Source organism: Hemicordylus capensis, chromosome 1 (assembly GCF_027244095.1).
Source record: "Hemicordylus capensis ecotype Gifberg chromosome 1, rHemCap1.1.pri, whole genome shotgun sequence".
NCBI lineage: Eukaryota > Metazoa > Chordata > Lepidosauria > Squamata > Cordylidae > Hemicordylus > Hemicordylus capensis.
In genome coordinates, this window is record NC_069657.1 from 337,592,767 (window position 1) to 337,613,942 (window position 21,176).

General features: G+C 42.6%; 1 protein-coding gene across 5 annotated transcripts in view; it reads left to right on the forward strand.

The window, feature by feature from the left end:
* Positions 1-21,176, forward strand: part of KPNA5 (karyopherin subunit alpha 5) — a 36,485-nt gene that overhangs the window by 7,772 nt on the left and 7,537 nt on the right. For all 5 annotated transcript variants that reach the window (XM_053271457.1, XM_053271533.1, XM_053271620.1 and 2 more), the window contains 8 exons: positions 1,656-1,750; positions 3,002-3,133; positions 4,040-4,128; positions 4,616-4,715; positions 6,118-6,281; positions 8,682-8,760; positions 18,044-18,169; positions 18,936-19,063. In XM_053271457.1, coding sequence (XP_053127432.1) covers positions 1,656-1,750; positions 3,002-3,133; positions 4,040-4,128; positions 4,616-4,715; positions 6,118-6,281; positions 8,682-8,760; positions 18,044-18,169; positions 18,936-19,063 — 913 coding nt within the window. The remainder of the gene's footprint in view (positions 1-1,655; positions 1,751-3,001; positions 3,134-4,039; positions 4,129-4,615; positions 4,716-6,117; positions 6,282-8,681; positions 8,761-18,043; positions 18,170-18,935; positions 19,064-21,176) is intronic.

The following is a 21,176-nucleotide window of genomic DNA, read 5'->3' on the forward strand; positions in this document are numbered from 1 at the left end:
CTTTGATCTCCACACATGAATTCCAACACCACATAGGATATTTCTGACCTGATATCAGAAATGTCAGATTTTTTAAACTGACTTTGCAAATTTCAGATGAATTCTGACTTTTTGGATCCGAGTTTGCACAGGCCTAGTGTTCACACTATTGACAGTGGTAAAGCACTTTGTTAAAACTGACATGCATAATGAAAATAATCCAAATATGTAAGATGAACAAGCAACCAAATTTTTAATTGAAGAATTCGTGGGGCCACTTTTGATTTTTATACTTCAATACACAGTGCTTTCAGTATTTAGAAAAAAAGATTGAAGGTAATGTGAAGGTTTTAGTAATATTGTTGACAAGTAGGGACTCCTCAGGAAATGCTGGAGCTGCGAAAGGCAAGGCAGAGAGACACACAGATTTTTCTCCTTTTGCCTACCATCACCGCACATACCCCTCCTTCGTGATTACTTTACAGGCCTCCACTTGCGGGGATTATCTTTGACTCAGGAGAAGAACACCCTTGAGCCCAAGGCTATCAAGCCTCCACAGTGGCTGGATGACTAAAGTGAGGCTACCCCTGCTCAACCCCTATTCACTGTGCAAGATACCATGGGGAGTTTGCTTGGATTCAGGGCATGAATGCTCAAGACCAAAAGGGTGGGATATTTGTGTGGAATAAGCTTGTTCCTCCTTCCATTTGACCTGAAGCCATCATGGGGGTTTGTGCTTGGTTGAAGGGACGCAAATGGAGGCCTGCTTTATATTTTTCAGACACCCACACCACCTACCCTGGCTGTTCAAAGGCTTGCAAATGTCTGCTGCTAGAGGACTTCCTTGGTAGCATGAGGGCAGGGCACTTGTGGAACTATCTGCTGATACCAGTTTTGGGCCTTGGGGAAGTGAAGGCAGGAATGCTCATGTCTGTCCCATGAGTTTTGGAAAGTAACAGTGGGGTCTGTTATGGGATCTTCTGAGATCCACCCTGCAGAAGCATCCACATAATACATTTTTAAACTCTATGGAGTGCATAATCAGTGTTTGGAATTCACTGCCATGTCTTATGGTAACGGCCAATAGCTTATATGTTTTTAAAAGGAGTTAGACTAATTCACAGAGATACATCTCTCACATTAGATAACAACTATCTAACATGATAGTTGTGGGCTTCCCAGAAGCTCCCATTCTGTTACTGTGGGGAACAGGAAGCTGGACAAGATGGGTCTTTGGTCTGATTCAGCAGAGGTCTTATATTCTTAACTATTAGAATTGGAAGGCTGGCAATGAGGGATAGATTATTTTTAAAACATTAAGCAAGTCAAAAGAGAATTAACTAATCCTTTTTACTTTGTTGGAGTGTTTATTGCCTACACTGGCTAAACAAAACCTAGATGGTATCCTACCCTTTTTCGAAGGAGCTCTTCACCAACTACATTCCCGTGAGCTAGTTCAGGCTTGGAGAAAGTGACTTGCCAAAGGATACCTTGGTGAGCGTTGTAGATGAGCAGAGACTTGAGCTTGTTTTCCCCGTCTCCAAAACAACAATAGCTACTATACTGCACTGGGTCTGCTGCAGTTGACTTCTTGGTTTGTTGGGCTTTACTTTGAACTAAGTGTTAACTCTGAGGTAATATTTGTTTTCACCAGTTCAATTAATCTTTATTTTTAGAGCCTAATCCTCCAATAGATGAAGTTATACAAAAACCAGGAGTTGTGCAGAGATTTGTGAAGTTCCTAGAAAGGAATGACAACTGCACTCTTCAGGTGAGTTTGCTTGACTATATGTGCTGAGAGATAGTGATAGTTTTCTCTTCCTGTTTTAACATCCATTTCCAGACCTTTTGGCAACTGATTATTCAAGCCATTAGAATAACTGTTTTGTAATGGAAAAGTTGGGAATGCGGATGAACAGTGCAGGCTCAAAAAAAAAAAAAAAAAAAGGGATGCGGAAGTAAAGTTTAAAGGAGGAAGTAACTGACCTGATACAGTTGTAGAGTGGCCAAGAGCACTGAATTAGGGCACTCGGAAAGAAGAGCTAGCTGCTATCAAAGCCAGATATGGCTTCTCCCCTCCACTGTGTTAGAGAGAATGATTGGTTGTGGGAATGATACTGACTTTTGCCCCAGTATATCATTAACGGTACAATCCTATGCATGTACACTTAGAAATAAATCCCACTGTATTCAGAACAGCTTACTCCCAGATAAAATGTGTATAGGATTACAACCAGTGTTCCCTGTAAGAGAGATTCCCAGATGTTGACTAAAACTCCCAGCAGTCCTACTCTCGCCTTCAAACCTTTCGAACCGCCCAGTGTTCGAACCTGTTCGGAGGCCTGTAAAAGGGCCTCCGAACAGGTTCTTGCATATCCCTATGGCAGCTACATGGTGCAGGATCCCATCCACCCTCCAAAGCATTGGGATTGTGTCTCATTATGAATCCTTCAAATGCACAGCAGAAACATCACTGCATTTGTATAGGCTAAATCACTAAGTGATAGGTACTGCTGCAGAAGTACTCCTGGGACTTCTTGCTGCTAATATTGCCAGTATAGTCTTCATTTTGCTTCCTTCATAGTTTCATATGCAGTGTTTTCCTTTTCATCTGTCATCATTCTATTCAATTTCTTTTGGATGATCATTTTATTCTACTTCTATTAAATATGCCTTCCTCCAAATAACTCAGGGCACACAACCTGAGTACATGTAATTCTTGGAACATTAGGTTAGGTTGCGAGGCTTGCCCAAGGAAGCTTGCCCAAAGCTTCCTTGGTGGCTGGGCAGGAATTTCAGACTATACCACTACCTGCCTGGTCCAGGGACAATGTGTGTTTGTTTTCCCCCAATAAGATTTTTACAAAGATGGGATTAACTAGTTAGTGGTGTTTGTTTCTTTATAAGAAATACTTTGAATAATTGCATTTATTTATAATACCTTTAAAATGTGTGCAGAGTCTATGTTGCATACTGTGTTTTATTTATTGATTATCTGTCTCTTCCCTTCCCTTCCCTCCAGTTTGAAGCAGCTTGGGCTCTTACAAATATTGCATCTGGAACGTTTCTTCACACCAAAGTAGTAATTGAGACTGGAGCTGTCCCAATATTTATTAAGTTGCTGAACTCTGAACATGAAGATGTCCAGGAACAGGTAACTTCTTATGAATTTTGACTATAAATATTAAATTCTGGGTGCTAAAATGTTGGAATCCAAAGAATTCAGGAAAAGGTAGAGTATAGTCTTGTGAAAAGTTGTAACATTAACACGTATTAATTTACCTATTTTTATAGTCCAGCCTTTTCATTTTGGACACTTAGGAATTCATTGTTTGGTATAATCAATGGGAGCCATAATCCTGTATGATATGTGTGACATGCAGTATTCCAGTACAGCCAGTAGGTTTTAGTAAGAATATATGCTAAATTAAATAAAATACTACTGTGTCTTGGATAGAAATGATTTTTTTTCAGTGGCAGGGAGTGGGGGATTCTTTTCTGCTTGGCATCAAATAACATTAATTATATACATTCTTTGGGAGCTTGATCTACTTTCAGTGCTTCCTGCCTACAATTAAAATAGGCACAACACATGCTGGACCACTTTAATGACCTGAGAATGTGGTATAGGTAGCACAGATCTGGCACCTATCTGAGCATCCCACACCTGTAGCAAAATAATGATCCTTGGTTGAAGTGAGCAATGGCACATCAATATTTTCCAGTGGCTGCTATTGTGATATCACAGAGATTGTACTGGCATTTTCTTTCCTCATCTTTTGAGCCCTCTTCTAACATAATGACAGCTTTTACATTAGGGCTGCAACATAAACTCTCAGGGTGTTTGTTTTCTTTCATTTATACTAGTGGAGTAGTATTAGTAATAATTAACTTGTAGTAGTAATATTTGGGTAATAGTATCTTATGAGATACTCCTGAGTGTTTATACATTTTGTTTTCCAAAATTTTGTACTGTCAGAACTGAAGAATCACAGGCGAGCTGGTAAAGAGCTTTTTTGAACTGAATGTTTAAATATTAATTTAACACTTTGTTTCTAAGGCAGTGTGGGCTCTTGGTAATATTGCTGGAGACAATGCAGAATGTCGAGATTATGTGTTAAGCTGTGGAATACTTCCCCCACTCTTACAGTAAGTACTGAACACCTTGTGTAGGTCTAAACATTTGAATTATCTGGTCCCCATAGCTAAGCAGGGTCTGCCCTGGTTGCATCTGAATGGGAGACTTGATGTGTGAGCACTGCAAGATACTCCCCTCAGGGGATGAAGCCGCTCTGGGAAGAGCAGAAGGTTTCAAGTTCCCTCCCTGGCTTCTCCAAGATAGGGCTGAGAGAGATTCCTGCCTGCAACCTTGGAGAAGCTACTGCCAGTCTGTGAAGACAATACTGAGCTAGATGGACCAATGGTCTGACTCAGTATATGGCAGTTTCCTATGTTCCTATGATGTTTAATCAGTAGCTTAAGTGTAAATGCTATTACAGGTACCTTGCTGTAAGAATGTTTGATAACTTTAAAAATATTTCAAAAATTAATTAATTAATTCCATATATTAAACTAAGGTCATATAAACGAGGGAAAACATTACCTCTTTCAAATTAATGTGTTTATCTCTTGTCAGATTACTAACGCACTCTAACAGACTTACAACAACTAGAAATGCAGTCTGGGCACTTTCAAACCTCTGTAGAGGCAAGAACCCACCTCCAGATTTCAGCAAGGTAGGTCCACAAGCAAACTCATTCTGGAGTCTGAATTGTTGGGTCAATCATCATTCTATTTCCAGATAACCAGTGTAGAAAATTATCTTTATTATAGGATAAAACTTAATTTTTATTTTCCAAATTGCCCTGATTATCTTTGCTTGCAAAGTAACAAATTGTCAAAACAGAATTGCCATTTGGTATAACAGAACAAAACTTTTTAGAAATTAACTGTAGCTTCATTTTTAGCTTACTTTCCATTAGGCTTATGAGATCATCCAGCATACCATGTGCGTGTTATCCCCCCGCCCCATTGACTTCGCAATGCCTGAACTAGTATGAATGAAACTAGGTACAGTTGTAGGGTCACATAAGGAGAACTCAGTGGTGTCGTTAGTGATGATGTCATCCACCACAATTCTAGATGGTAAGCGTTTGAGGCACAAGTGGGCTAACTTGTGAACTGCCTAACCAATTTGAACCAAATTTGCTACAGCTGTAGTGACGCATAGAGAGTAGGGGCACCTCAGTGGTTTAGTTTGTAATAATGTCATCCACCCCGTTCCAAGATGGTGGACACATGAACATTTGAGGCGCAATTGGGCTAACTTGTGGATTGCCTAACTGATTTGAACCAAATTTGCTACAGGTGCAGGGACACATAATGGCTCAATGACATAGTTTGTGATGATGACATCCACCCCAGTTCAAGGTGGCACATGCATGAACATTCGAGGCACAAGTGGGCTAACTTGTGAACTGCCTGATATGGACCAAATTTAGTCCATTTGTAGGGATAGTGAAAGGAAAGTAGGTAGAGAGTTCATACTAGAACAACTTGTTTGGCTTTGTATTAGGCATTCAATGCCATAAGCTACAGCAAATGAAAAACTAAACCAATTTTAGTATTTGGGCAGCTACTTCTGATGTTTTGGGAAATTCTGAGTATAGACCAACTACAAAATGAATGTTGCTCACTTCTTTCTAGATATTCTCTATAAAGAAAATGCAGTTCTACTTACAATTAGGTATGCTGAAATCGCCTTGATCTTATTTGAACTTAAACTTACATAACTGTGCACTGAATCATAGCCACTGAAATGAGTGGGATGAAAGTTATAGTCCACAATCCTTTTGCTCTAGAGTACTCCAGTTGAAATTGATGTAGCTGCTTTTAAGTCATTTGTTGATTCATCTAAAGTGTAGAAAGTATTGCAACTTATAAAATTTGCTTAATCGTTACAGCAACTTAGGACGTACCTTAGTATTAAGATACTTTAATACTAATCAAGGAAATTCTTCTGTTTAGGAAATTTGCTTGCAAATTTAGAAAATTGTGCCTGCAACCATAATTGAAAATATGAAATGTTATAAAAGGAAAATATCTGATCATGTCTCTCATTATCATTAAACTCTTAAGGTACGTCCTTGCTTAGGTGTCCTGTCAAGATTACTGTTCAGCAGTGACCCAGATGTATTAGCAGATGCTTGCTGGGCCCTTTCTTACCTTTCAGATGGACCAAATGATAAAATCCAAGCAGTTATTGATTCTGGAGTCTGTCGAAGATTAGTAGAACTTCTCATGTAAGTCCCTTGATTCAAATAGTGATTTTATTGGGATTAATATGTCATATTTAGTCTCTCTGCATCCATTCCCTCCTAACTTTAGGCCTTATGTGAGATCTTTCCCTCAGCCTGGGCCATGTGAAGTGATCATCTTCATCAGCATTTACGATATCTTAAGTGGTCTGTGGCATCACATGAGCTCATTCAGAGGCCACAGAGGGAGCTTATGAACTTAACAAGAACTGAACCATTGTAGCCTGTTTTTCATGCCTGGCTTTCTAAAAAACTTGTGCATGTTTTGTATATAAGAAATAAGGCAGAGGCCAAGCACAGTTTATTGGTTCAACCTCTTTGCTATTTTATCTGTGTCTCATGAAATTTGCATGATGTGATATGAATGGATCAATGCACTTTATGGTCTGAAAACATTCAGAATAATTTAATTTAAATTATTGCCAGCTCTAATCACACTCAAGATAGAGACTGTTAGTTGGAATGGTTGACGCTCTACAAAAAAACAAAGGTTAGGGTGTGAATCTTTGTCTTGTTTATATACAGTACAATACAATGCTAGACTTGAAAGACTTATCAGCAACAACTTTGGCTGCGTTCAGACATAGTGCAAAGCCAACCATCAATTATCTGCAATTGTGTTTCAGTATAATTTTTTTTTTAAAAAAAATAGGCAATTAAAGGGTTAATTTCCACATAGCCACAGGCTGGGAATTGGGAGCCTCAAAATGGCTGGCTTGCCTGCTTTATTTATTTATTATATTTCTGTGCTGCCTGATATGTACATCTCTAGGCAGTGTACGAAATTTAAAATATTTAAACGTTAAAAATTAAAATACATGACAATAAAAACAGAATAAAATAGATATTAAAACAAGATTTAAAATTATTAAAATTCTAATTAAAAGCCTGCGAAAACAGCAGTGTCTTGAGGTTCTTCCTGAAACCAAACAGAGAAGGAGATGCTCTTATTTCAGTAGGGAGCATAGTCCAAAGCCCCAGGGCAGCCATCGAGAAAGCCCGGTCATGGGTCACCACCAAATGAGCCAGTGGTATCTAACCAGACCTCTCCAGAAGATCGTAACAGGCAGCAGGGTTTATGACAAAGGAAGCGTTCTCTTAAATAGCCTGGACCTAAGCCATTAAGGGCTTTGTAGGTAAGAGCCAGCACTTTGTATTTCTCCCGGAAACTCATTAGCAGCCAATGCAGTTCTTTCAAAATTGGTGTTTTATGGTTCCTTCATGTTGTCCCAGAGACCAATCTGACTGCCACATTTTCTTATGAAGAAAAAACATGGAAAATTGACAATTTTCAGCTGATTTTTGTTGCAGATCACAGTAGGCCACTTTCCCTGGAAATTTAGGGCTGTCTCTCCCTTCTAAAAAGCATTTTCCCAACCTCTGGGAACCTAACCCCCACAATCCCATTGCTCCAATGCCTCCATATTTGTGGTTTCCATATCTGCAGAAGCAGTGGAGGACGGAACCCCCATGAATATAGAGGTTCTCCTGTATGTTCCCGCTGTTTCCTTTTACATCTGAATTCACAGACTGTTGACAAACCACAGTTAGATCATTGCTCCACTTCAAGAGAGCTGCAGCACCATGGAGATGGAAGTGAACTTAGTTATGACAGATTTGTGTTGCTAGTATAATTAGAAGCTCAAACCATGGCTGTGGGTTATTAACTGTGGTTAGCAACAGCCATGATTTCATGTTGAGCCTGAACCCAGCCTTTATTTGCACTTTCTTTAGCAACATATCAGAATTTTAATGAAGAAAACATCACTTTTTAATTCTTACTCAGGAGTAGCAAGCTGCTCCTGAAACTGAAACTTTCTCATTTGGCAGATCTAAATGGATGCACCTGCAGTAGAATGGTCAGCTAGAAAGAACTTACTTTCAAGCAATGACAAAAGCACTCTCAGCTAGCAGCAATCATATCTCTGTGCAGACATTCCAGGAATATTGTGGGGAAGTGATATTCCTTTTTAAAGTAATATACATACTTCCCCTGTAGCCAACCCAGGCGTGAAGCAATAATCAGTTACTTCATCCAGGAGCTGGTATAAGTGCATCCTAAGAATATGGACTAGGAAGTTCTCAGTTCAACTCTTAATTTCAGCCTCAAACTCGCTAAGCCTTTGGGAAACCTCTCAGTCTCAATATATTGTCCATGATAAGTGGATGATAATATTGGTCAACCTCTCAAGGATATACTGAAATAATATCTGTACTTTGAATGCTTGAATTCTGTTACATAAAAACTAAGTAGTATTATTCCATATAAACCAGATATGATCTTATGAAGGAGCATTGCATTAGGAACAGGTTCTTCCCAATCCTGACTCTGGTACATGTTATGTTTGATCACCTTAAATGGTTTTACACTTGTGTTTTCTCCAGGCACAATGACTACAAAGTGGTGTCTCCTGCATTAAGAGCAGTTGGAAATATTGTGACTGGTGATGATATTCAAACACAGGTAAGTAGAGATTTTTAACGTGCAAAACATTGCTATGTCTGATGGAGTAATTTTTTAAAAATGACTTCTTCAAGATTGCATTTGTATACTTGGTCCTTACATTATGCCCCCAAACCATTAGATTTTAAACAGTGCCTGATGTGTGAACCGTTGAAGTATTTACTTTAGGCCTGTGCATCTGATTCTCAGATTCCAACAAAATGTACCAGTATCTTTGGCGCCATGCAGATATTGACACTCGTTGTGCAGCCAGTTCCACACAGTACCTGCCACTTCCATTGTCCGGAGGGGAACAGGAGGGTGTGAAAGGGATGCTGGGAGGCCACATGGGGACATCTTGGAACTGTGGTTCCTCCCAGCACTTCCCCATGAGTACAGGAAGAACTGCAGTTCCCAGATGTCCTGTTCACCATCCTGGTGTCCCCTTCACACCCTTCTGTGGTCCCTATGGCCTCCAGTTCAAGTGAAAAGGCCTTCCCGGCCAAGGAAATGACCACTGGATGTGCTGGGAGCACCTGCATCCATGCAGTGCCAGAGTGATGATGCATTTTTGTCAGAATCTGCAATTCCAAGGACAGGCCTGATCTCTTTATTACACCTAGAGAACAGTACTGAGATCTTAAAAGGATGCATATTTTTAGCACCAGAAATTGCTTCAGTGGAGCAATATTGCCCTGCTTTGCTAGGTTTGAAATTAAACAGCAGCGAATGAATTGTCATCTTATGACTGAAACCAGATCTTCAACTTTTAAAAGATTTTTTTTATTCTTAAAAGCAGACCGTCACACCTTAGTGTCCAAGCATAAATTAAGAAGGCTTTGGCACCTGAATGAATATATATAAATATACAGGATGATGAATGCATACTCTAATTCAAGGGTTCCTAATGGGGTACTAGATCAAAAAAGGTCTTTCCCTGGCTTTTCCTGCTAACGGTTAGCAGGTCTCCCTATCCGTAGGGTACTTGAAGGGCTCCCAGGGATGCTCAGAGGCCTCCTGCCTCTACAGCAGCCCTGGATTAACCATAAGGCCAAAAAAAGCATGTACTTAGGGCATCAAGGGAAGGGGGGCACCACAGAGTTTCCCCCCTAACTATCATGCCCTTAACTCTTTCACTGAACATAAGAACAGCCCTGCTGGATCAGGCCCATGGCCCATCTAGTCCAGCATCCTGTTTCGCACAGTGGGCCACCAGATGCCTCTGGGAAGCCACAGGCAGGAGCTGAGGGCAACCCCACTCTCCTGCTGTTACTCCCTGCAACTGGTACTCAGAGGCACCCTGCCTCTTTGGCTGGAGGTGGCCTATAGCCCTCCAACTAGTAGCCGATGCTAGACCTCTCCTCCATGAAGTTATCCAAACCCCTCTTAAAGCGATCCAGGTTGTTGGCTGTCACCACATCTTGTGGCAGAGAATTCCACAAGTTGATTATGCATTGTGTGAAAAAGTGCTTCCATTTGTTCCTAGATTTCCTGGCAATCAATTTCATGGGATGACCCCTGGTGCTAGTGTTATGGGAGAGGGAGAAGAATTTCTCTGTATCCACTTTCTCCTCACCATGCATCCTCTCTAATAAAACGCTTGGTGTCTGTCCGTGGACGGACACCAAGCGTGTGTCCGTGCCTCCCTGCCCTGTTCTGGGCATGCGCCTCCCTGCCCTGTTCTGGGCAAGGGAGACACGATCGCCGGCACCCGGCAGCCATCTTGGGCAGCCAGAAGCGGCCGCCCCGGAGAAGCGGCGGCGGGGGAGAGTGACCGAGGCAGCGGCAGAGCCGCTGCCTCGGCCGAAAGAGACAGAGGCCGGGGGCGGAGCGGAGGCCATGTAACTTTAAAAAAAAATTGCCGCCGCCGACCGCCCACCCTCCCTCCCAGCTGCCGAGTCCCCCTTACCCTGGCCGACTGCTGTCGGCCGTAGACAGCCCTCAATTTAAGAGGCAGAGAGGAGCTCGCAAGCAGAGCTCCTCTCTGTGCAAAGCCTCTTGCCGAACTGCCGCTTTGGGCGCAAGGGACGCAAGCGCCCAAAGCGGCAGTTCGGCAAGAGGCTTTGCACAGAGAGGAGCTCTGCTTGCGAGCTCCTCTCTGCCTCTTAAATTGAGGGCTGTCTACGGCCGACAGCAGTCGGCCAGGGTAAGGGGGACTCGGCAGCTGGGAGAGAGGGTGGGCGGTCGGCGGCGGTGGCCGCAGGAGCAATTTTTTTTTAAAGTTACATGGCCTCCGCTCCGCCCCGGTCCCGGCCTCCGTCTCCCCGGCCTGGCGGGGGCAAGTGCCTGGGCCGATTTGGCCCTTAAAGGTGGGGGGGGGGCGGATGGAAGAGGGAGGGGGAATGGCGGCAGGGGGCCAGGAGCCCCGTTACTAGCGCCCGTTATTCAACGGGCCAACATTCACTTGTGATTTTATAGACCTCTATCATGTCTCTCCGCATTCATCTTTTTTCTAAACTAAATAGTCCTAGGTGTTGTAGCCTTGCCTCATTAGAAAGGTGCTCTAGGCCCCTGATCATCTTGGTTGCCCATGGTTGCCCTCTTCTGCACCTTTTCCAGTTCTACAATGTCCTTTTTTAGATGTGGTGACCAGAATTGTTTGCAGTACTCCAGGTGTGGCCACACCATAGATTTGTATAAAGGCATTATAATATTAGCCGTTTTATTTTCAGTCCCCTTCCTAATGATCCCTAGCATGGAATTGGCCTTTTCCACAGCTGCCTCACATTGAGTCGACATTTTCAACGAGCTGTCCACCACAACCCCAAGATCCCCTCTCGTGGTCAGTCACCGACAGCTCAGATCCCATCAGCGTATACTTGATGTTGGGGGTTTTCGTCCCAATGTGCATCACTTTACACTTGCCAACATTGAACTTCATTTGCCATTTTGTTGCTCACTCCCTTAGTTTGGAGAGATCCTTTTGGAGCTCCTCACAATCAGTTATGGATTTCACTACCCAAAAGAGTTTGGTATCATCTGCAAATTTGGCCACATCGCTGCTTACCCCTACTTCTAGATCATTTATGAATAAATTAATAAGCACTGGTCCCAGTATAGATCCCTGGGGGACCCCACTTCCCTCCATTGTGAAAACTCTCCATTTATCCCTACCCTCTGTTTCCTGTCTTTCAACCAGTTTGCAATCCACACATATACTTGTCCCCTTATCCCATGACTGCTAAGCTTCCTCAGGAGACTTTGATGAGGAACTTTGTTGAAAGCTTTTTGGAAGTCCAGGTATATTATGTCAACTGGATCACCTTGATCCACACATTTGTTGACACTCTCAAAGAACTCCAAAAGGTTGGTGAGGCAAGATTTACCTTTGCGGAACCCATGCTGGTTCATTCCCAGCAGGGCCTGTTCTTCTATGTGCCTTACAGTTTTATCCTTGAGGATGCTTTCCATCAATTTGCCTGGAGTGGACGTTAAGCTAACCGGCCTGTAATTTCCTAGATCGCCCCTGGATCCCTTTTTGAAAATCAGTGTTACATTGGCTACCTTCCAATCCTCTGGTAAAGAGCCTGATTGCAGGAATAAATTAAATATTTTGGCAAGGAGGTTGGCAATTTCGCATTTGAGTTCTTTGAGGACTCTTGGATGGATGCAGTCTGGCCCTGGCAATTTGCTAGTTTTCAGTTTTTCCAGACGGTTATCATCTGATCTGGATAGTGATTCCCTGCAACAGTCATGATCATGGGGTTCTGCGCCTGCGCAGACCTGCTCCGGGTAGTAGTCGTTCGCTCCTCGAGACGCTCTTAACCGCCTCTGCACGAGCCTGCAGTTCACTATACTGGCAGTTAGGCATCCCACTCTTCAGTTTCTATCTGACCGCCAGGCATTCAGACATTTCGGAAAGTTAAAGCTCCTCAGCTATATATATATTCTTGATTTAAGTGTATTTTAACTTTGGACTGACTGACCATTCTTCTGGGACTCATTTTACAGAAAGCATATAACTGAAAACAAAAAACTGGACGTGTCTGTATTTTGTATATGAGATAATATATTTATACCAGTATAGCTGAGAGGACTACCAGATAACTGGAAATACTATTTCACAGAGAAATATCAGTCCACATATTTTAAGGGAAGAGAGCTAGTCTTTTGGTAGCAAGCATGACTTGTCCCCTTAAGCTAAGCAGGATCTGCCCTGGTTGCATACGAAAGGGAGACTAGAAGTGTGGGCGCTGTAAGATATTCCCCTTAGGGGGTGGAGCCGCTCTGGGAAGAGCATCTAGGCTCCAAGTTCCTTCCTTGGCATCTCCAAGTTAGGGCTGAGAGATTCCTGCCTGCAACCTTGGAGAAGCCGCTGCCAGTCTGTGTAGACAATACTGAACGAAATGGACCTATGGTCTGATTCAGTATACAGCAGCTTCCTATGTTCTAAGGGGGAGGGGGGGAAAGGATGGAAAATCGGCAACGGACAAACGGAACGGTAATAGAAAAGCTCAGCATTTTCTCCCCCTATACTCCCCTACCCCATCCCCATGAGCAAGGGATCAGTGCCTAACACTACCATGGCTGAAGGGTGGCACTCAAGAAAAAACTTCGTTTAAAAAGTGCCAGGACTGCAGGAAGAAACTACCTTCAACCGACGGGCATCAACTTTGTCTCCTTTCCCTTCGGGAGGGACACCCTGCCGCTTCTTGCAATATCTGTACAGGCTTCTCAAAGCAAACCTTAAAAAATAGGTGAGCGTGTCTGAAGGTCGCCTTGATGGAGCATGTGTTGCGCCCACCTTCAGGGGGCTCCCTGCTTACTCCGGGAACTGCAGTCTAAAATCCCAGTCTAAAGCAGTCTAAAAACCCGGAGAAGAGAAAGTTTAAGGAGCCGGCAAGCCAGCTTCTAGCCCTCGACATTGAATGGGCTCGGCATCAGGCGCTGCACCACTGGCTAAATGAAACATCACCATGTGGGTGCTGTGGAGACTACCCCTTCTCCTTCGGGGTTGCAAGAGACTCCCCTCCGACATCGAGCGATTTCACTTTCTCTGGCTCCGACACCACAAATGTCTCCAGAGCATCCAAGCTCGATGCTGGCTGCCCAGGCACAAACTAAGGCAAACCGTTCTGGAAAGCACACTTCGAAGCCGAAAGAATGCATAGCCATGTCAAGAGAACATGCCTCGACATCGAAGACCCCCTCGATATCGAAGGAGCACACCTTGACTTCAATGCATATTGCCCTCCCGTTGACTTCGAGTCAACTTAATGAGGGTGCCATTATGCTCGAGGTTGAAGTAGCTACACTACAAGATGACAGTACTATTAATACAGATCCAGCTTTCTGTACCAAGGTTATTCTCGATACACAGCCAACATATGATACAGAAGATGCCCCAGTCCTAGGGGAGGATCCTATGATGGTCCATCTGCTATGCTCAGAGGAAACTACTCGTTCCACTTTAGCAATAGCACTTACATTTATATACCGCTTTATAGCCAGAGCTCTCTAAGCGGTTTACAATGATTTAGCATATTGCCCCCAACATTCTGGGTACTCATTTTACCGACCTCGGAAGGATGGAAGGCTGAGTCAACCTTGAGCCCCTGGTCAGGATCGAACTTGTAACCTTCTGGTTACAGGGCGGCAGTTTTACCACTGCGCCACCAGGGGCTCTTTTGACTTCTAGAGGATTCCTCCACCCTGGTCTGGATCATGACGACCTGGAAGAGGATGTCGAGGATTCAACTACAGAAGATGGATGTCTACCAGTTATTCCCAAGACACCTGAGACTGTGGGTTTACTACCCTGCAATGGATGGGGAGCAAGCTCTGTTACACTGCCACAAGAGGAATATGTCTTGTTTAAACAGTGGCAAGTTCATAGACGACAACACAGCGATGCTGGGACTCAGGTCACACCGCTGAGGAATCAGCCAACACAACATTCCTGTGAGTCACAAACTTCACACCAGCCCGCAAAGACAGTGGCAGTGCAAGCAGCCATGCACCCTATAGCAAGAACTGTGACCGTCCAGGCGGGCAACACACCTCGCCAACCTACATCGCGTGTCAAATCTACACTGCAGAACACTGCCACTTCAGGAACCTCTCCAGATGCCTCTGATTCATCTGATGATGACAGCTATGACTCAGATTCCACAAGAGGTGATTCAGAACCAAACTCACCAATTTTGCCTGACCTGCTGCTGGAGGTCCCTTCTCCTTTGTCAGTCTCACCGAATGAGCAATTGAAGACGTATCATCAGCAGTTAACGGAGATGGCAGAACTCCTGGGTCTAGAGTTATGTCCAAAATCCTCAGAGGTAGATGACCCTGTCTACAACTTCATGAAGAAGACCCCAGGTCTACAACCAGTGTATCTCCCCATGCTGCCTGTTATCACAAATGCAGCACAATCAGCTTGGGACATGTTACAAACTTCTACCCCAACATCTAAGAAGTTAGAGACTCGAACAGAGTCCAGGAAGTCCTTGGCTTTTGACGGCAAGGGCCTTTTTGCAGAATCCACTGATGATACAATGGAGCAGTGGGGAAAAATCTAAATCGACGGCGAGAACCTTCATGGCCCAGACTCAGAGGTACAATACGAACAGGTTCCAGCCGCCCCATAGATGCCAGAACTATTTTCACCGTAATGACCACAGAGATTACCACAATCCCTGGAATCGATACAATAAGATGCTCTATAGGGGAAAAAACAGGGCTGAGCCACAAGTAAAGAACAAATCTGGCCAGCAGAATAAACAGCACCTATGATACCAATTAGCACTTACTAACATTGCCCACTTGGGGGGTGACAGACGCCATACCTTCACAAACCCTACCATCGGTCACCACAGGGCCCATCATCGCCTTGTGTGTAGCCAGTAGTTCCAGCCAACTGGCAAGTCATGCCTTAGCATGGCGCAATATAACATCAGACTGTTGGGTGTTGTGCATAGTCCAAACAGGTTATGCTGTTGAATTCAAAACTCTGCCAGACTTCACAGGCATTTGGTACACCCCCGAGACTGAAACCCACAGGGAGGAGGTACAATCCTTGTTAGAGAAACAGGTCTGGTTCAGGAACAAGTATATGCCCTGTATCCTCTGCCGTGAAGATGGACACAAAGAACTCATTGAGCTTCTCTGCAACCTCCATATCCTCCTCAATAATCCCTTTCACCCCCTCATTGTCTAATGGTCCAACAGCCTCTCTGGCAGGTTTCCTGATTCTGATGTATTTAAAGAGGTTTTTATTATTTCCCTTGATACTTTTAGCTAAATGTTCCTCAAACTCTCTTTTCGCCTCCCTTATTGTCACCTTGCATTTCTTTTGCCACCTTGCATTTCACTGCCACACTCAACTTTAGTCGATTTTTTGTAATTGTTTTTATCTGCCGTGTTCAATGCTTTACTCTGCATTGTTGAAAAAATGTTTTCATTGGCTCAGTGAGCGACTAAAGTTTCGAGAAACTACCTAATATGTATCTGAAGTAAAACGGCATTGATTTGTGAAAGATTACTGTAAAGAGCAGTACAAAATATTGATAAAACTTCACGTAAAAGATGGTTGTATGTTATGATGTCTGACCTTGAAGATGAAATATTTTTCTCAATCATTCCTTCTGTTGTGGATATTTATAAGAAATTATAGGCAGTGGAACTGTTTTGTTTTACCTTAAAAAATCTAGAAGTAAATATTAAGGTATACATAAATAATTTGCTTGAGTCTTGATTCTTGTCAGTTAAGCAATGGAGGGGGCCGGTGGGGGCACCATTGTTGGGCTGTGCTTAGGGCATCAGTTGCCCTTAATCTGGTCCTGCTCTACAGCCATGGCAAATATTTCTTAGCTGAGGGTTACCAGCTTGAAACCTTCAGCGATGTGTCTGCTGCAGAACAGGAGGGAGGATGGTGAAGATGTGCTGATGCTCAGGCTACCCCTCCCCTCAGCCTGTCTGACAGACTTGAGAAATTAGCACTGAACGCTTCTATTGAAATTAATAGGGCAAGTTGTCCCATTAATTTCAGTAAAACTGCATAGGAGTAACTTAGTGTGGATGTGAGCCAGAGACTGTAGTAGCCTGTTTCCCTAACTATAATTCTTTAAGTTTGTGTGTTTATGCATATATGTATATACATACACATTAATTTAAATATTACCATTATGAGATGGGCTGCTTTAGACACTGGTTGGCATAAATCCAGATGAAGTTTACTCATAAGCAGTCTTATTGAAACTAATGGAACACATTTACTTATCCCATTAATTTCAGCGGGATCACTATATAGGACACCTATATAGATAGCGCAAATTACTTGCACTAGTGTTTGAGAAACAGCTCTTCATATTTACTTTGTTCTTTGGTTCCAGTTTTATGTATGCATATATATTCAGGTGGAACTCGTTACTCATGGTCCCCACATCCACGGTCAAGCAATTGACACAATTCAATTGACAGCTATTTATCTTCTATAATTGCCATTATATAATTTGTTTGTTAGAACTGAAACCTCAATTCTGCTTTTGTTATGTTGCACCTATGTTTTTTCTCCTGCATCTTCATATTAAATTTTTATTCGGATCTAGTATGGAACTCTTTCCACACAAATATAAAATTGTCTCATTCATTCTCTCTCTCTCTCTCTCTCTCTCTCTCTCTCTCTCTCTCTCTCTCTCACACACACACACACACACACACACACACACACTGAAAACAGCATCACAGTGGGTCGCTTCCTAAGTATTTTTTTTAATTCTCAGAAGAAGTTCCATCCGCGTAATTGGTGGTGATCTTTGATGCATGCATGCACACACACACACACACACACACCCCACCTCAATTTTCTGCAAGTGTAGAAGGAAGGAAGGATTAGCAAAAATTGCCCATGTCTTCCTCACGCAGATGGAACTTAAACACACTGAAGAAATTCTATGAATGAAACCAAATGGCTGACATGACACACAGCCTAACACTGGCATTTCCCTCGCGTTGGGGCTGTTGTGCACACAAAATGTATCCATGGCAGAATTATGCAAGAGTGCAGTTCCACAACAACTTGGAAATGTGTGCCTCACTTGTGCAACAGAGCTTCCATCGAAAACAATTGAAGTTCCATTGCACAAGTGTGGGTGTGCATTTCCAAGCTATGCAACTATGCTTTTGTGCAACTCTGACAAGGATAGAATTTATAAGTGCAGCTGCCCCAGCAGAAGCATAACACCAGCTTCATCTGGTACTCTAAAGAGAGTAAACTATATGTGTGAACGTTGTATTTATTTTGACTGTATGGACTTTATCTTTATTTACATTGTTTAGGCAGAACTTTTCATCTTTCAAATTATTTTAGGTAATTCTAAATTGCTCTGCATTACCCTGTCTCTTACATTTGCTGAGTAGTCCCAAGGAATCTATTCGGAAAGAAGCATGCTGGACAGTTTCTAATATTACTGCAGGAAACAGAGCTCAGATTCAGGTAATGTGTTTGAGGGTTCTTGTCCCTCATATCTTATGCTCCCACAGATGGATTTATGCTCTGAATGAATAAAAATTATTATTTAAAAAAAATATTTACAGGATTTTGTAATTTAGATTGAATTTGTTTTATTTAATTTGGATTTTTTAATTTTAAAAAAATGTTAAAAAATTACTGACTTTTTATTTAAAATATAGCATGGTTAAAATTCATAAACATTCTGCGCCTATAGTGCCTATACTCACATTCTCTTGAAAATGGATTTCTTTGTCACACTTTGTTACTTATGTAAGCATGGCCTAGCTCCAGCTTTTTCTCCAGATCTGGTCATCTGGCTAGAAGTGGATGTTGGGCAATCTGGATCACTGCCCAGCTTCAGTTTTGTCTGAAGATGCTGGATTGCATCCCGACCTTTGGTGTAGTGGCATTCCATTCTCAGAAGCTCCTTCTGTGAATGGAAGAACAGTTACCATTGCACTTAAGGTTGCAACCCACTATAAGGTTCCTGTGAGCAATTATTTATTTTATTTGTTTAAAAACCTTTTTGAACTTGCCGCTGCTCTGGGAAAAGAAGACAATGCAGTGCTGATTTCCTGCAAAGTAAATAATATGTTGCCAGTTTCAATACAGTCTTATTTTCATTTCCTTAAATGGCCATTGCGCCATTTCTTATACTGTATTTGAAAATATTGAGTGCATTAGTTCATTAATGTTTTAACTTTGCATTAGACCAGTGTAATCCCACATTTTTTTTTTTTTACCCTAGGCTGTTATAGATGCAAATATATTTCCAGTATTGATTGAAATACTTCAGAAAGCTGAATTTCGTACTATAAAGGAAGCAGCATGGGCCATTACTAATGCCACATCGGGAGGAACTCCAGAACAGATCAGGTAGTAGACTGCAATTGAATCAAAGCAGTGATAATCATGGAGGTTTTGGAATATGCTTTTTACTCACAAGTCAGTTGTACAATGTCATTAATACCTTTTCGGGTACTTGACACTGTATATACATTAGGATTCTATATACCTTGAAACATTAGACTGCAATACACAGTAATTGCTCTATGGTACTAGATCTTTATTATTCATTCATTCGATTGCTATACCGCCCTTCAAAAAATGGCTCAGGGCGGTTTACATAGAGAATAAATAAATAAGATGGATCCCTGTCCCCAAAGGGCTCACAATAAGATAGACGCCAGCAACAGTCACTGGAGGTACTGTGCTGGGGGTGGACAGGGCCAGTTACTCTCCCCCTGCTAAATAAAGAGAATCACCATGGTAAAAGGTGCCTCTTTGCCAAGTCAGCAGGGGTCTTTATGCACAACAGAGATTGTAGAAGTCTAAATCATCAGCATGTGGCTCAGCACAATTTGCTGCTTAAGAGACCAAAAAGCCCCAACCCTTGGCATACCTTCAGCATTGCTTGTGTATGAATTGTTCTCGTCATTGGATTGCAACTGTACTCTTCCAAGGCAGATTTTGAGATAGCATTAGAATATGGGGCAAGCATCATTGGAATTATCCTGTTGAACCAATGAAAACCAGAAACTTTGTGGAAAGGTAATTAAATATTGGTGCTTTCTTTTAGTCACAGTATAGTGCCCCACTTCTATAGCTAGTATTGCTCCGTATATTGAAATACCGTATTATTATATATTAATACAAGGATTTTGCCTTATTTTAATGCAGTTTTCTCCTTTAAGAATGTTAGGCTTCATTCACTTCTATTAGTATAACACAAGAGTTAATGAAAAGTTCAACCTTATGTCCTTTTACTATCTAAAATACATAGTTAAATGTTGTAGGTTGGAAAAGGAGTCCTGGCCTCCTGGAAGTGCTTTGGAGGGGGCCTGCAAAGAGAAAGAAAATTGTCCATTGGGCAAACAGAACCCTCTGTTGCCTAGGCAACCAGGCAATATTCCCTCTCTTCAGCACTCTACTGCAAAGGCAGCAGTGAAGCCACTGTGGCATAACAAGACAAGGAGAGTTGTACTGTAGCCTGGGCAATGCATGAACATGTTCTTTCTTCATGTGCTTCATAAAAACAGCCCTGCTGGATCAGTCCCAGGGCCTATCTAGTCCAGCATCCTGTTTCACACAGTGGCCCACCAGATGCCTTTGAGAAGCCCACAGGCAAGAGGTGAGGGCATGCCCTCTCTCTTGTTGTTGATCTCCTGCAACTGGTATTGAGAGGCATCTTGCCTTTCAGGCTGGAGATTCAGTTGCTTACCTTTTGAGGGACCAAGTTCCCATGTTGCTTAAAGGAGGGAGCAGCACTCTTCTTCTCATAAATGTGCAGATTAGCTATGTAGTAGTAATATAGCAGTGTAGTGTAATCTTGCTCATCTAAATACTCACTGATTGTCTAAAATAATGTCACAAGCAAGAGAAAATGGTGCTGGAAAAACAGAGAGTGTGAATTGCCACAACTAAAGAAAACAGGTACACTTGGATTTGTGAGGAGTAGAGGACCTATGTCGCCACCTACCCCCACCCTGAAATTGTAATTAGCATTAATTTGATTCAGTTTTAATGCTTTTGTTTGCACAAGAGGTGAAATCCTCCCCCCCACCCCTGCCCCACTTAATTTCCCTCACCTGCATGCTGGCACCACACTGACTCTCATTGGGTGGTATTAACATGCTAGAATTTTTTTGTATTCGAAGTGGCAAATGCAGGAAAACACACACATTTTATACTGCAAATAATGGATATTAAATAAAAATGCACACCTTTCTCCAAGCCCATTCACAGGAACAGGAAAACATGGAAAAAAATTCACACAACCTCACGCTGCCACGGGGGAGATCTGCAGAGATCTACCTTCCCTGGCAGATGAGCGGCGGCGTCTTTGTCTTCACTGTGCTGCACACCCACATGAGCAGCCATGTGGCACAGGCAAAAGCTTGGAGCGGGAGGACTTCCCCTTCCCTCATCCCAGGGTTTCCCATGCCATGAGCATGGCAGCTGCTCTCATTAGAGCAGCCATTGCACTCTG